This window comes from Malurus melanocephalus, unplaced genomic scaffold (genome assembly GCF_030028575.1).
Source record: "Malurus melanocephalus ecotype Western Australia unplaced genomic scaffold, MMel_1.1 scaffold_75, whole genome shotgun sequence".
Lineage (NCBI taxonomy): Eukaryota > Metazoa > Chordata > Aves > Passeriformes > Maluridae > Malurus > Malurus melanocephalus.
In genome coordinates this window covers 2,123,540-2,139,813 of record NW_026623307.1, presented here as the reverse complement: position 1 = coordinate 2,139,813, position 16,274 = coordinate 2,123,540, and the positions used below count along the sequence as shown (strand labels likewise).

General features: G+C 57.3%; 1 protein-coding gene across 3 annotated transcripts in view; it reads left to right on the top strand.

Annotated features, from left to right (window-relative positions):
* Positions 1 to 8,104, top strand: part of PTMA (prothymosin alpha) — a 9,103-nt gene extending 999 nt beyond the window's left edge. Inside the window, exons 2-5 of one of the 3 annotated variants that reach the window (XM_057367172.1) lie at positions 3,357 to 3,428; positions 4,090 to 4,183; positions 6,729 to 6,802; positions 7,241 to 8,104. In XM_057367172.1, coding sequence (XP_057223155.1) covers positions 3,357 to 3,428; positions 4,090 to 4,183; positions 6,729 to 6,802; positions 7,241 to 7,288 — 288 coding nt within the window. In that variant the 3' untranslated portion in view covers positions 7,289 to 8,104. Of the gene's footprint in view, positions 1 to 3,356; positions 3,429 to 4,086; positions 4,184 to 6,728; positions 6,803 to 7,240 lie in introns of all 3 variants that reach the window. The other 2 variants (XM_057367173.1, XM_057367171.1) reach the window with 2 other exon arrangements.
* The last annotated feature ends 8,170 nt before the right edge of the window (positions 8,105 to 16,274 follow it).

The following is a 16,274-nucleotide window of genomic DNA, read 5'->3' as shown; positions in this document are numbered from 1 at the left end:
GGCAGCTGCAATGTAGGGACTGTCCCGAATTAGGGGTTGGTATTTCAGAGTTGCCCTCGGAGGTGGCGGGGGAGTAGAGGGTGCCCCGGAGATGTCCCGAGGGGGCTTTTGCGGTTTTTGGAGTTGCCCTTATGGGGGCACCGCCATAGTGGAGATGCCTTGGTGCGCTAGGGCGGCGGGGCTGAGGGCGCCGGCCCTGGCCCGAGCTCCTCTCAGCGGGATAACTTTGCGAGTCGCTGGTGGAGGTGATGGAAAGCGATTGGGGAGCGCCGGTACCAGGCAGGGGAGACTTGAGAGTCCCTGCTGCGGCTCCCGGCGCACGCCTTTGTCTGCGAGCCGCGGCGGAGCGTCCCCCGGGGGGACTGCGCTCCCCGAGCGGCCGCGGTGCGCCCCGCTGAGCCCGGGGCCGCGGCCGGGAAAGTTGAGGGGGGACCCAACTCGGGCCGGTGCGTGGGAAGGCTGCGGGGGACGTGCCCGGCGCCCTCATCACCCTACGCCCCGGCCGGCCCAGGGTCGCGCCGCTCCCGGGGAAAGAGCGGCTGGAGGTGGGGGGGGGGGAGAAATAACCCACGGAGAGGAGGGTTTATAAAAAACAACCAACAAAACGCCCTTTCTGACAGATTTCGATTTCACTTCTGTTTCCCTATCCCGCAGCCGTGCCCCCATACCGGCTGCCCTGCCTCCGCTCCGGGGCCGTGGCTCGGTCGCCGCCGCCTCCGGCTCTCCCGTTGCCGGGAAAAGGCGAGGCGGGTCGATCCCCATCCTTCCCCAGGGGAACGAGGCCAAGTTTGCCGTTAACCTTCCCCTGCCCTTTACCGCGTGCGGAAAGGGGCCTCCTCTCCGGCTCGCCCTCCTGAGAGCGGACGGGGGGCTGCGCTGCAGGGCGGGCGGAGGCGCGCACGGCGGCAAGGTGACCCCCCCCACAACCCCCCAGAAGCGCGGAGGCAACCGAAGCCGTTCGCCCTCGTACCGCCTCGCCATTCGGAGTGCTCTCGGGAGGCGGGGATGAGGATGGGGGGGGGGGGGTCCCGCCCCGCCCGGGCGCCGCCCCCGGCCGGTACCGTGGGGCGCCCACCACGTGCGGGCCTGGGAGCCAGAGTCCGCCGCGCCGCCCCCGCCGGGACTACAGCTCCCGGCAGCCCGTGGGGTGCCGCGCTGGCCGCCGGCCAATCAGCGGGGCGCGGAGAGTGGCGCGCGGTTTGAATGGCGGTCGCGCGCGTGGCGGCGCTGGTGAGCCCCCTGCCGGCGGGAGGCGCGGGCTGCGGCGGCGCCTCCACCKCCCCCGGGTCCCGACACCCTCTCTTTCCACCGGGATCCTGTTAAAAGCGGGGCCGGGGAGAAGGTAGAGCTTTCTGGGTCGGTGGTATGTGACTCGACACCACTGCTATTCATTYCATAGACAAACAGCCCTGACACACCTATAATTAGAGGCTGTGTCCCAGCCTTGGTGCTGGAGCAGCCTTGCTGCTSCAGTGGCCCTTGGTCTGGAGGCTCCTGCACACATCTGTTTGTGTTGGACTAGTAATGGAAAAGGGAGAATCTGTGATGCTCTCTGCAACCCTGTTGCTAGCACAAACTTCATGACCTGGCATCACGATGGTGGTTAAACTGAGAGCATTTCCAGTGATGTGGGAAAGGTCAGGGCTGGAGATCAGTCCAGCTAAAATGCCCGAGAATGAGTTGTTCCTTCACCAGGAGAATTGTTTGCATTTTGTGAACAACTCGGTTTAAAAAGGACTGTTGGGCACAGTGAGATGTGGAAAYTCTGACTGCTTGACTTGCTATGTGTTTAACTTGGGAACTGCTTTGTCGCCCTCATACCCATGTGCCTGGTGTGAGGCAGCAGCTGTAGCCCAGTGATGTACGAGAGGCCAAATAGTTGTGATCAGTCTCCAGGGAACAGGGCAGTGAAAGCCAGTGACAGTGTATAAAACTGGTGGAACTGGGCAGTGTGGAGGAGGCAGCCTGGAATTTGTGTGTGAGCAGTTAAAGGAGGAGGGAGCTTGTGTRTTTGTTTTACCCCAGACTCCTGAGTTGGTGTGCTTGGGTAAGGTTCAACCAACAGGTGTTGTCCCATCAAAGCTTTCGTCCGGAGAGTCTTTCTCAGGRTGCCTCTGGAAACATCATCTGTGTGTTTCAGTACCCCAGTGGTCTAAAACGGCTGTGCTGCCTCCCCTGAACAGCCTGCAGGGCTGTAGAAACCCTCCCAGAAGGGAGGAGTAGTGATCACACTGGCTGGGCCAGGACCATGCTCTTCCCTGCCTTGTTCCCACGAGGCAGTGGTTCCCGGGAGTGAAAGTGCCCGCTCGCTGTCCGTGGGCGGTGCAGCACTGCAAAGGGCAGGCGGGAGGGGGAGAAGCCACCGCAGCGGAGCGGGAGCTTCCAGCAACTTTTAAACACCTCATGGTCACTGCAGAAGCCGGCTGTGGCTGTGCTGCTGGCACTGGGGAAGGGCCTCCCTGCTTTCCTTGGCTGGGRTAGTGTTCACTGCTGAAGGATCTCGCTCCAGCTGATGGAGGAACAGAAGGGGAGGAGGATGCTAGCAGAGATGCCAGTGTTAAATCCAAGTGTTCTTTATGAGGGAACATAAAGTTGGATCCTCTCAGCCTGTTTGCTGAGCGACTTGGCATGACATTTTGACAGTGATCAATAGCAAAAACACACAAGCTCCTGCTCTCCTCTCACTCTGCTCACAGTGGAGGTTTGAACCAAACTAGCCAGGCATGGCTCTTGGAGCAGTGTAAAAATAGACTTCTTCCCCCACCCCATCCTGTTACACTTAAACTGTGAGCTGGATGCTGGAGCCTTCTCTCTGCTGCTGCAAGAAAGACCAGGCGTGCAGTATTGCCGTATAATTTTCCCCAGGCAGGGCAGAGACCACAGCCTCTGCTAATGAGTCCCTGGGATTTGTTCCTGCTGTGGAGGTACCGAGCAGCCGTGAACGTCTGCAGCCCTGGGGCGGTGGAGCCCATCCTTTGGACGGGGCTGCCGGCTCTCCATGGCATTGCAGGAGCTTGCATGGACTGTGCTAAGATGGGCAATCAGCCAGCTCTGCTGCTGTTGAGCATATGCAGGCGGCCAGCTCTGTCTGTTTGGGAGCTCAGAGGTGAAACAGAGCAGTCTCTTTTTTAGATGGCTGCTCTCTGGCAAGGCTGACTTGTATTGAGATTCGCCCCCATGTTTTCCCGTTCCCAAGGAGGAGCCAGAACGTGGCGACCAAATCACAGAGCAAATCTGTGTGAAGAGAAACCATCTCCTGCTCTCGCTCTCAGACTGTTTTTCACACCTGATCTGCAGCTTCTCTGACCCAGACACCTGGAATCGGGGTGACTTCTCTGCTTTTCTGCTCCTTCCAGGATCTAAAAGAGAAGAAGGAAGTTGTTGAAGAAACAGAAAATGGCAGAGATGCACCGGCCAACGGCAACGCTGTGAGTATGACTGCAATCTGCTGGGGGAGGCAGTCCTTACACCAATGTCTTCTCCTTTTCATCTCTTCTTGCTTTTGCTGCGAGGGGACCCCTCCAAATGACAGCACTGAGCCCTGCAGAGCCCTCCAGTCGCTGGCGCTTCACATTACACAGACACTCCCAGCCTGTGGGCAGTTCATGTATGTGCAGAAGAGAAGGGCTGGGCTTGGATTCTCTCCCTGACAGCTGTGTGAGACTGTCCAGTGCCACCTCTTCCCTAGACAGGGATAAAGAGGAAAAAAAAAATTAAAACCCACTAGGATTTACAGTGTTACAACCCGTTGAGCTGGGAAACACATCGGGTACAAGTGAACCTGGTTGTTTACTATTTTTAATGTGCTGGGGGAAAATCACCATGTCACATTTCAAGTGTATCATGAGAGCCTTTGCAGTCTTTGTCTCAAAGCTGCTGCCCTGGGTTACTGTAGGCTTGGCCCTTTGTGCCTGGGCTGTCTGGGTTGTGTGGAGGCAAGCCGGAACCAGTTTGTGCGCCCAGGGCTCTGGTGGGCTGGTGCTTTGCTTTCGGCAGAAAGGTGGGAATGTGCATTTGTGCTGAATGTCTCTTCACCCTTCTCCAGTCCCCAGTGCATTTTTTTAAGTGATGTTTTGTCTTGCCAAGGAGAACGAGGAAAATGGAGAGCAGGAGGCTGACAACGAAGTAGATGAAGAGGAGGAGGAAGGTGGCGAGGAAGAGGACGAAGAAGAAGAGGGTGATGGTAACTTTCTTTGTTCCCCCTGCCCTCACCCCCCGACAGTGTCCTGCCCTGGACAGCAAGCTCCTGGGAGGCGGAGGCGAGCGGAGAGCAGCATCTCCCCCTCGCGGCTGCGGCTGGGGAGCTCCCGGCTCCCGCCAGACATGCTTGCTCCTTCCTTTCTTGCCCAAGCCACCGCTGCTGGGAGTGAAGTCAGCCTTGAATCCCTTCCAGCAGGTTGAGGGCAGATTCCTTCCTCCCTCCCGCTGGCCAGACGGCACCGTACCGTGGCGCTGAATAAGCGCATTAGCCCTTCCGTGCGAGTAGTAAAATCTGCCCTTGACTCGTGTGAGCACAGCCACTGCTGCAGACACCAGCGCTGGCCAGTGGCACAGGGACAGCCCTGCGTGGCCGTGCCTTGGCCCAGGCACAGAGGGTGGGTCACCATCCTTGTTCATGGAGTAGCATGCTGAGAGGCGTATGCAGCCCTGTCTCTTAGCCCTTTCCTGGTCTGGATGCTGTGTGGAAATGAGCAGAGGAACCTGTGGCTCTTCCCTGCTCCTCTAGCTGGAGTAAATAGGCTTGTTTTGAGCCTTCTGTCTGTAGTGTCCTGTGTCCCCCTGCCCTCTGCTGCTTCCTGACTTGACCCAGCCTGGAAGTGGGTTTTGGCAGCAGCGACTAGAAATCCGGCAGTGACTTGCCGAATCACTTCTCACCCTCCCTGCTATTATTTTTTTTCCCAAGATCTGCTTGGATGAATAACGCTGTTTATTTTTATCGCTTGTTAAGGCTGGGAGAAAACCATTCTTGCTATGCTGAAATGAACTCAGGGCCCCTGATTATCTGTTACTAGGTTAATCCCCTGTGAATTTTTGGTTTACGTGCTGACCTACTAACCTCATGGTTAGTTTTGGGAGATAGGGACCGGGCTGGAAATGCAGTGACCATTAGACCAGTGCTTGTTCAGATAATGTGAGATGGGAAAGCCACCTCCTTTAGGGTAGCACACTCTCATCAGCCTGCTGTGCCCTATGGTAGGGAATTGTGACCCTCTTTATACTTGTGGTTTGACCCCTGGGGATAGATGCAGCGCTGCTGTGTGCTGTCCTGAGCCCGTTTACCCCCAGCTCTACTTAAGCGTGGAASATATGGGGAGTATTTGCCTCTCCCTGCTCCCCTTGGGCAGGAGCAGGGCGGATGCATGTGCTGCAGGCGCATGTGTGGGGTGGAAGTGTTGCTTGGATACTGCTGTGACAAACCCAGGAGCTTTGGTCCCGCAGTGCCAGCCCTGCTCTTCCCAGCTCAGTGAGCACAGGCACGATTTGGCACGCGGTGCCTGGAGACGTGGATGCCTTGCGGGGATCCAGCACAGGCTCTGACCGCTGGCACGGGCTCTGTCCGTTCTTGCTGCCTCGGGCGATCCCTGCCTGAGAGCTGCACCTGAGCACTGCAGGAGAGAGGTTTAAAGGCAAGTCCAGCTTGCATCAGCTGTTTTAGCCAAGACTTGGAGCCAAACTCCTGGAGTTTGACAGCAGAGGAGAGCTTGAGGGTATATTTTCCTCTCGCATCTCTCCATCCCATCTCATTATTTGCTTTGCTTAAAGCAGCTCAAAGAACTAAAAATGCTCCCAATCAGCTTGGCACTGTCACCTGACCTGCCGACTGGCCCAGTGCATGTGATGGCTGCTGGGGTGTTGATCCATCGCTGGGAGCTAATCTTGGCCCTTCCCACCACATGGACCACGCTGCAGCTGGGCACACGCAGGGAGAGGAGAGGGGAAGGGAGGATGGGCTGACCTTAATCCCCCTGGCTGTCCATACGTGTGGCTCGTGGTGGTGGTTTAAAGCCAGCTTACTGGCCTTAACTCTCTAAGTTTTAGTAGGGTCTCCTGTTACACAAGAGACTCGTCTCTGCAGCCGAGAAGCAGTTTTGCCTCTGGGCTTGCCCCTGAGCCTCCAAAACTGGCCGAAGGTGATTGACTCAGTTGTTCTGATCCACTGGCCTATTTGAGCTCAAAGTGGGTCAAAGCCCAGAGCTCGCTGCTCATCCTCCTGGCTGGCTGTAAGATAAGTTGGAAGCATTTGTTTGCTGTTCTGATAATTAGAAAGTGTTCTGACTCAGAACTAATGCGTTCTGGCTCTCTTAACTCATTAAAGATGAACTAATAGCTGCGAAGGGAAGCAGAAGTAATCTGGAGTGGTTAGGCAGAGCAGACACTAGAAAGAGTTCTTTCCTCTCCCTTTTTTCCCCCTCATTTTTGCCGTGATTTCGGCACTCATGGTAGGTGGTGGTTTTGCCATCCCACTGCCTGTGTTACAAATGCAGTGTGAGCCAGACTCAAGGCTGCCAATCATTATTTCCCCTTTGGGTCAGGTCAGTTGGGGGGATGCCCAGAAAGCTACCATGTCCTCTGTCACCTGTTGTCATGAGCAGGGTTTCTGCCACCTGGGGAGATGGGACATGGCATCACATTGTGGGACTGAGCCACGGTTAAACCCAGAGGAGAGGTGTGTGGTACTGGAACTCTCCCAGAAGGTCTCACATCTTCCCTGTTTGTCCACCATTTAGGTGAGGAAGAAGACGGTGATGACGACGACGAAGCTGAGGGAGCCACAGGCAAACGGGCAGCTGAGGATGATGAGGTAGGAAGAGTAGGCAGCCCCTCAGAGCCACACATGTCCCCAGAGGGCTTGGGAAGGGAGGGTGTCAGTGGGGCCAGAGGGGGCTGGGCAGGACTCGGCTCTGGGGCTCTGCCCGTGTGCTCCCCATGTTTCTCTAGGGATGCAGCCCAATTGTGTTCCTACACTGCCCTGGTTAAGGGGGTGTCTGCAACTGCCAAGTAGAGCCCTGGCCCTCCTGTGCTTGTGGCAGCCCTGGGTGGGGGCACTTAGGGGCTCCCTGAGAAGAGAGGATTTAGCCTGAGGGAAGGGGAAAACGTGTGGTACTCTGACCTTGCCCCTAAGGCAGGAGAGGGACCCAAAACTTCCCCATGCCTGATTCCCTGCCTTGGCATGGCTCTTGCCTGCCCCTGGCAGCCCTGCTCCCCATCCTATCTCCTGACGGCTTTGCTTTCCCCCCAGGATGACGACGTCGATCCCAAGAAGCAGAAAACCGATGAAGATGACTAGGCAGCAAAAATTTTTTTTTTTTTTTTTTTTTTTTAAATAAGGAGGAAAACAAACCAAGAAAAAAGGCCAGCGCGTCCTCTTCACCCTCGGGTCCCCCCTTGGGACTCCTGTTGCAGCCCCCTGTCCCACACACACCCCCTTCCTCCCCCCTCCGCCGTGGTCATCCTCACCAAGTAGAGTGAACCCTGTCCCCGCCCCCCGGCGCGGCGCTGCCACTCAACGAACATGGAAATGATTCGCCCATTAGCGGGGAGAGAAAAACCCCCCTTCCCCCACAGACCCCTTCCCCCCCCAGGCACCAAAACTTCAAGGCCCTGCTTTCTTTCTTAAAAGTACTTTAAAGGAGAATTTGTTTGTATTTTTTATTTACATTTTATATTTTTGTACATATTGTTAGGAGGTCCGCCATTTTTAAGTGATCTCGGATTGACCAAAAGGGGGGCTTTGAAGTGTATATCTCTCTTGTTACCTATCTCTGACTTTACTTGTGGTGTGACCAGGCCCAAACCATTATCTCAAAGGAGAATAAAACAAAACCTTGTAAAAAAAAAAACATTAAAAAAAGACAAAAATGCAAAAAAAAATTTACAATCTTATTCTGAGCATTCCAGTAACTTTTTTTGTGTATGTACTTTAGCTGTACCATAGATCGTGGTTTGTATGAGGTGGCAAGGCCAAAGATAAAAAGGTTTTCTTTTTTTTTTTTCTGTCTATGAAATTGCTGTTTATTTTTATTTTTTTTCTTTTTTTTTGGCCTGTTTGATGTATGTGTGAAACAATGTTGTCCAACAATAAACCGGAATTTTATTTTGCTGAGTTGTCCTAACAAGGCTGCTTCCCAACTGCTGCTTTTTGTTTTAGTTTTCATTTGTTTTAGTTTCTTTTTCCCCTTCTTTCCTTTCTTTGCTTTGGACTGGGGCTGGGAAGAGAGTAGAGGGGACAGGGTGTTRATGGGGAGGGTCTGGGGGTTATACTTGTCCCCCCCTTTTGCTGTGGGGGTAGAGGCAGAGTGTTTCCATGGCTGTATTTCTGTGGAGAGCTGCACCGGMGTCCCCAGCATGGCCTCTGCATGATCCCGCATGCTCTGGCTGCCCTTGGCAAGTGGTAGGACAGGGTTAGACTGGCAAACTGTCAGGGATGTGGACAGTCAGCTTGGGGTGCCTGGGTATGGGCTGSTCAGAAATTCTGTCTGCAGCCAAATCTGGGGATTGTTTGGCTTTGTGTAGTGGGGATGAGAAACCCATCCCAGAATCTTCCCTTGCGGTGCCTGCTGCAGGTGCTTGACCCTTGGTTGTTGGGTAGGGAGTGCTCAGGCCATGCAAATGCCTTCCCTCCCTTGGGGCTTGGAGCATTGCTGGCAGTGGGGCAGGAGGCAGTGTCAGCAGGGATTGGATTCAGCCACTGCTAGTACTGAGGAGGATGTTCCAGCCTGCAAGTTCTAGGGTGCCAAGGTCAACATTTGGCGGTGGGACCCCAGGGCAATGGGCTCAGCCTGTGCTCTCTAACAAACCAAACCTGCTGTAACTTAGCCTAAGCCTCTGCTGCTGTGCTCCTAACCTTCCTCCAACTCATTTTTCCTCCTTCAGGGTTTTGGAGCTTGGAAAAGCTCAGCCTGCTCTGCCAGGTGTGTGGAGTTTGTTTGCAAGAACCTGCTTTGTAACTGTGGTCCCCAACCCTCACCCCAGCTCCGGGGAGTCCCCTTTCCTACTGCTSCAGGCTATGCCAAAGCCTCACCAGATGGTCTCATTTCCTCCTCTCACRCTGCAATCCCAGCAGTCAGTGTTCAGATGCTGGGACGTGATTCCTATTTTACTTTTTTTTTTTTTTAATAGATGAACAAATGTGCATTTAGTGCACTGGCTGCGAGGATCCCAGCCCCTCCTGATCCCTGGGAGCGACCAGTTCACTTTGTACTTAACACCGGTGGCAAATAAGCTCAAAATCTGGCTTCTTGTCCTTAATTATCCACCTAATTGTGGTGCAAACTGATAGCTTAYCAGATTTACTGCCTAAATTTGCAGGCCCTGTCCAGCCCTGCCTGGGTGATGGGAGCTCGTGGCAGGAGCTGGTGGCAGTGTTAGGTTGGGTTATCTGGAGGTCCTATGGGATGTGACATCAGGGAGTGGCAAACGGTGCTGCTGAGTGTCACCGTCCGGCTGGATGGGTGCAGTGCTGGGACATCCACATCCTCGTGTCCTCACAATGGCAGCCCTTGCACGGCTCCTGCACCACGATGGGATAGGATCTGATGGGATGGGTGCCAACGGTGCAGGATTCAAGCTGGTACTTGCAGTTTTGCAAGGCAAATTATTCAAATAAACTTCTGCAGCTGCGTAGATGGRAGCTGGTTCCAGGTGTCCCTGAAATGTGGGCACCCTGCATGCACACAAAGATGGTGTGAAGGCCCAGGAGGTGGAGATTTTGAGCATGGAGCAGGCAGGGGTGCCAGGGCAGGTCAGAGGGACCCCCAGTCCTACAGCCCCTGGTCTGCACCCAGCTGCCATGAGGCTCTGCAGCCATGGTGATGGAGAGGGCAAACCCCTTTCCCTCGTCCCCTGATGCCCTGGTGTTTCCGTGCCCCATCCCTACCCTCGTGCTGGTCCCAGTGGCTCTGGCTGCCCCTGCCACCCCGTGACCCCCGCTGTGCTCTGGTGTGCCCGGTGTCACCAATGCCAGTGCTGGGGCTGGGCACAGCTCAGAGCATGGACCCCAGCAAGGATCCTGGTCCAGCCAATCCCCACACGGCAGCTCARCCAACCGGCCAATCCTGCGCTGCCACCTGGCCCTTCCTGCCTCATGCTGCCTCCACCAATCACAGCCARGCAACACTCTGGTCTGACCAATCATGTGCTGTCATCTCTCTTCCCCACATCCAACCACACGCTGCCACTTGTCACTGCTGCTGCCTCATCCCTTGCAGCAGCAGCCCTCCAATCACAGCTCGAGGGGACTGTGCTGAGCCAATCAGGAGCTGCTGCCTGCCAGCTGKCCCAGCCAATCAGGGCCAGCCACACCCTGCCAGGACCTATAAAAGCTTGTCTGTAGCTGGGTTCTTCCAGCATTCAGGGTCATCCCAGGGTGGAGCAGCTGTGGCTCTTGGGAAGGTGGGTCCTTTGGAAAAGGCTCCCACCTGGAGGGTCCTGGAGGGATGTGGGGGGAACATGGCGCTTTGTCTTTTTTGGTGCCCAGTGCCACAGGGACCATCTGGGTGAATCCAAAATGCTGCAGCGATTGCTCACATGGATAATGTCTTGGGACAGGGCCCAGGGCTTGCAGGAGTTGTGCTGGCTGAAGGCAGCTGTGAAGATCTTGGAGATGCTGTCCCCGAGGAGCCAGCCTTGTGCCAGGGGCTGCCCACTGAGAGCCGGGGAGTCCCACCTATTTCAGGTGTGCAGGAGATGATCCCAGTCCTGCCTGGAGGCCAGAGCTGGGCTCAGTGAGGGCTGATGCCACAGGATGGAGGGTGAAGAGCAYGCAGCCATCGTGCATCTTCAGGCATGGAGTGGTGCTGGGCCCTCACCCAGAGCTGTGCCACAGGTCACACATTCAGCTGTGCCTGGAGAGCAGAACTGCCCATGCCACCCTGCAGACACCGTGTGTCATGAGGGATCCAAATCCTCCCTGGACTACTGATCACACTGGTCCTGAAGATCACAGAGACAAGTGGATGAAGTTGTTCTGAGAAGTGCTGCTGACCTCTGAAGATGTGTGAGATCACACCAGCCCCAAGTGTACTGTTGGGAGCATCAGGAGAGCCATGTATGTGTCAGAAGAGACTCAGGCTGTGCCAATGTGTTCCTGTGGCCACTTTGACCAAGGGCAGCCCGTCCCAAGAACTCTGTGGTGGCTGGACCTTGGCTGAAGCCACCTATGTGTGGCTGAACAACCAGGTGGACTGAGAGCAGCTCCCACGTGCTTGGCCTGATGTGCATCTCTCCAGTGGAGCCATCCTGCTGGAGGTCATGGCCAGCAGAACCAGTGGGGCTGAGCCCTGTGGACAACTGCACTCAGAGCTGTCTCCATCCTGAACTGCCTGCAGTGGGTTAGGATCTGTTTCATCAGCTTGAGGTTGTACTGTACCAGCTGTAGCTTTTGGTTAGCATCATCCAAAACTTCTTGTTGCATCTTGACGACCTTCATGAAGTTTGGAGCACCCTGGGGGCTCGGTGGAGAACCCTGTGGGGAAATGCAGGAACTGGAAGCCAGACACAGGCTGGAGTTTGGTTACTGCTGCAGTTTGTGTCTGGGCAAATAATTGGCATCTACTTAAGAGAGTGATGAGTGAAACTGCCTTCCAGGCATGACTCCTCAAAATCACAAACACAGAAGCAATTTTGAGTGGCTGATGTTGAAAATAGACACGAAGAGCTGCTCCTGTGGCAGAGCAGCTGCCACCTGGCTCAGGATGTGAGGTGTCCCTTTGGAACAGACCCCTCAGAAATGTGGAAGCCCAGGGTCTTGGCCAGTCATGGCTCAACCCAACAAAGATGTGCCTCCAAAATGGCTCAGGAATGCTGTGCACTTGCCTCAAGAGCTGCCTGGTGTGGGCAGGAAAGCCCAGCCTAGGCTGAAGAGCAGATTTGGGACATCTCGTTCCTGTCTTGGCCCTTACTGCTGTGTCCCCACAGCCTGTCCCCCTCGCTGAGCCAGGGCAGCTCTGCCCTCACCTGGCTGTGCCCTGTCCAGTGGAGGTCCTTGAGCTCTGAAACGCAGCTGAATGTTTACCCCCACTGCCAGATGTTCTTGGGGCCACCACCCCAATCCCTTCCCCCTCAGGGGTGAGAGCTTTGGAGAGGAAGCAGAGCTGGGGTGCCTGGGGCTCCTCCTGTGCAGACGCTGTGGATCCTCCATCCTTCCCATGCCTCTCGTCTGGCTGAGCTGATCCTCTCCTCTCCAAAGGGCTGAGGGGGACYCTCAGTGAGGGCTGTGGCTCCTGTTCATGGCTGACTGGGCAGCTTCAGAGGGAGGGGTGGTGAGCTATGAGTGGGCCAGGAAGAGACCTGGGAGAAAGCATCAAGAGCTGTCCTTGAGAGCAGATGTGGGCCTGGAGAGGATCCTGCATTCCTTTTGTAAGAAAACACAGTGCAAGGGGAACAGCTGGGGGTTGAGAAAGTGCAACCTGATTTGCCCTTGGAGAATCCACAGGGATGGGATCTTTGCACGTGTCCTTTCCTACCCAGGAGAGAGGAGTGACAGCGAGGGGCTCTGCTGGGTTTTGGGGGGGATGTGTTGGATGAGCTCGCTCTGCTCTGGACTCTGTGGGCATCTCCTTCCTCCCTGCAGGCAGAGCAGSCTCCTGGCCCTGCTCCCTCAGGGAGCTGAGAAGCAGCACCCCTCTGTCAGGGCTCAGGGCAGGAGGTGTGAGGGGGCTGCAGCTTTTGCCCAAAGCTGGACATCCCAGTGCTCAGGGGCACTTGACCCACAAGCCACACCGAGGAGGACAATGACCCATAGCAAGTACAAGGCACCTGCTCCCTGCCCAGCAGCCGGACACTGCCAGGCCCTGGATCCACAGGCAGGGAAGGGATGTGGCTCTGCATGGTCTGTCTGGGGTGGCAGGGACTGTGGTCCTGCRTGGGGCTGGAGAGCCTGCTCTGAGTTTTCTCTGCCACCAAGTGAGGCCCTGAGGCACACAAGGGCGCGGAGCAGCTGCCCTGGGGTGCAGCCCCTGCAGGGCTGGTGCAGTGCAGGGTGCAGAGCCAGTTTTGGTTAAACCAAACCCCAACAATTGCTGGGGCTGGCTSGTTTCCTGTCTCGGGGCTAATCCCCCTTGTCCCTGCTCCCAAGCTGAGGATGTGCTGGGAACATGCCCAGCCTGAAGCTCCATCCGTGGGATGGACTGGACACTGGAGCAGTGTCCCAGAAGTGAGCAGCAGGCAGGGCCGGGGCTGTGGGGCGCTGCCATGGGAAGGGATGAGCACGGGACACCTGTCCCCAAGCAGGCATTGGAGCTGGTGCTCCTTGCACCCCGTGAAGCACCGCGGGATGGCCACAGGCACCCCCAGAGCTGATGGGGCTGCGTTTGGCCGTGGGGAGCCCCACCGGGCTGTTTGCTGTGCCCTGGGGACTCGCGCATCCTCAGCAGGGCAGGAGTATGGTCAAAAGAGGGAGAAGGCAGGCGTGAGGCACGGAGGTATCGGTGGAGATGCCAGGACACCTCATCCCAGCTCCGGGGCCAAAGCAGCAGCGCATCCAGCCCAGCTCCTCTGCTGGGRCACAGCTTGGTGCCACATCCCATCCCTGCTGTGGGGCTGGCCCTCGTGGCTCTCCCGAAGCCGCGGGCGAGGCGATGACCACAAGCAGCGTCCTCCCCGCCCGGCCAGCCGCGCTGAGGCCGGGCAGCAGCGCTGTCTTGCAGCACCATCTAGTGCTGCGGGCTGGGGAAGGTCTGCGCTGCACCGGCCGGGCTGTCCCGCGTCCTGGGTCGCGCTGCCAAGGCCAGGCTGGCAGGAAAGGCAGCCAGGCTGTTGGTGATGGGGATGAACAGGCGGCACAGCGTGGCTGCTGGCCCGGGGCAGCCGGAACTGCCTCCCCCGTGCTCCTGCTCTGTGCCAGGGAATTTCCTGCAAGGATTCCGGGAAACATCAAGGGGTGCAGACGTTCCCAGTTCCTGAGCCAAATGTATCTGGCCTCAGCTGCTGGTTTTGCCACCTCCTCCCATGGAAATTGGGCCTCTGCCCTCTCCTTGGAACACTTGCTTCTCTATCAGCCAGGTGGCTCCAGCTCTGTCAGTCCCTCACCCTCAGGGTCTTCACACCGCTCTTGTGGTTTTCTCCTGCATCCCCAGCAGTTTTTTGGGGCCCATCTTCCAGACCYGAGAGTGTGATCCCTTCCCCACAACTTGTCACTGTTCCCCTTTTGCACATTTGGGGCGATGTTGGACCTTTCCAGCCTGGCTTTGGGGACATGAGGACACCAGCACAGCTCCACAGTCCTCTCCTTCCCTTGCTCTGAGTCCCCTGCTTGTCCCCTCAGCTTGTCACCCCTTCTGGGTGCCTGCCACACCCCCTACCCTGCTGGCACTGAGGTGCTGGGAGAGCAGGCAGGATTCTGGTGTGGGGAGGGTGGTGCAGGAAGGACTGTGGCACAGAGCTGGGTGCCCTAAGGATGGGATGCTCTTCCAAAGGGACTGTGGCGATGGCTGGCCCCTCTCTTGGAGTACTGCTGTGCATATATATGACCTGCAGTGAGATGAGGCAGCTACTCACCCCCAATAAGGATTGCACCCAGMTTCTGTAGGACTGAGGGGCTGGTGACCAGAGCCTCTCAAGGGCAGGAGGAATTGGGCATCTTGGACCATAAAAGGGTATTTTGAATCCTGGCTTTGCTCCAGCTGCCCTCYTCCTGCCTTTGGGACAGATGAAACTGTGCCCAAGTCACCTGGCAACCCCAAAATCTTAGTGTYCAAGGGACTGAGTGCCTGCCTGGGGCTCTGCCTGCTCTGATTTGGCATCCCAAGGGTGGGATCTGTGCCCCCCAAAAGGGGCAGAGGGACTCATAGCTTCCCAGGCCTCCTGTCCCCTCCCAGTGCTGCTGAACTGGATGGAATGGGTGAGGTGGGATGAGATGTTGCTCACCCCGAAGGCTGCCCGAGCTCTGCCCGCGCTCTGCCCGGACACCGGCACCTGCGGGAAGGTAAGAGTAGCAAAGCAGACACCGAACATAACGTGGCCCAGGGCTGTTTGTGCGCCTTTTGTTCGGCAGCGATTTTCATGAATCAGCTCATTAAGCACATCAGGGTGGCTGTGCSGCCCCGCCTGAGCCTTATCGGGCGGGGCAGATCTGGGGCACGCAGCAGCGGGAGCCCCGGTGCCTCTGCCGGCCGGGCGGGCAGCTCGGGGCTCCCACGGCAGCCGGGCTAGCAGAGCCTGCAGGGTGCTGGCCACGGGCGCTGAGGGTGGGGCAGCCTGCTGCTCGCCGTGGAGAGGAGGAGCTGGCCCTCTTCCCCCTCGCCCTCATGGCAGCGCACAGGGAAGAGTCACTCGCCCAAAGCAGGATCCCGCTTCACAGCCAGACCCGCAGCCCATCGCGGGGTGGTTCCATTGCCATAAGGYGTGTTTATTATGGTGTGATGGGCCCCAAAACCATGCAGAGAGCCCCCTGAGGCCAGAAGGCTGTTGTGTATCACTCTCCTCCCTTGCTGCCTCGTTGTTTTGACTCAATGACTCTGCAACAGCCCAGCTTGGAGGGCTCCCAGGCCAAGACATGGCTGGAGGGCAGTGAAAGTGGAGTGGAGCTTCACCCCAAATCTCTCTGTGCCAGCCCCCCAGGCGGTGCACAGCTCTCTCCACTTCCCGATGTGCCTCTGTGGCCTCTGAGTTCATGCCCAGGCTCTGCAGGGCCGCCCTGCTCTCACTGCCAGGTTTCCAAAGCTGCCAGGGMAGCTCACAGCCCTCCCGAGGTGGCCGACGAGTCCCCTGTGGCGACTTTGAACTGGCAGCGAGCAGCCTCCGGAGCATGTTCCCTGCCCCGAGGGGCAGCCAGAACCTCCACAGGGACATGGATGGGTGGTGGCAGTGGTGACACATGCACGCTCCGCTCTTTCCAACCCCATTTTTCTTTTCACTAGGGCCTTTGCCGTTCCCTGCAAGGAAGCTGAGATTTGGCTGTGCCATACTCGGGCGCTGGACATGGGACATGTGAGGGCAGCCCAYTGCCCGTGTTTCCTGCCCCTTCGTCCAAGGCTCCCAAATCCTGTCAGCCCCACAGGGAAGGGGACCCGCAGCTGCCTGGGCCAAGCACGGGCTCCCGCTCCGAGCACCCGGGGCCCTTCGCCCGGGTTTTGGGAGGTGGCTGCTCAGACSCCGGTGTCCCCCCGCGCCCCACCTGGGCGTTCTGCGGCCTAATTCCGGCTCTCTGCTGCTCCTGCAGTTCTTCAGGGAGGCTGATCCCGGCACTGGGGGGTACAGGGAGAGAGAGGCTGCTCCAGCCGCTGCCGGCTGTTTCCCACGGAGCCACTGGAGGGCGGCAGTGACCCGCCGTAGAG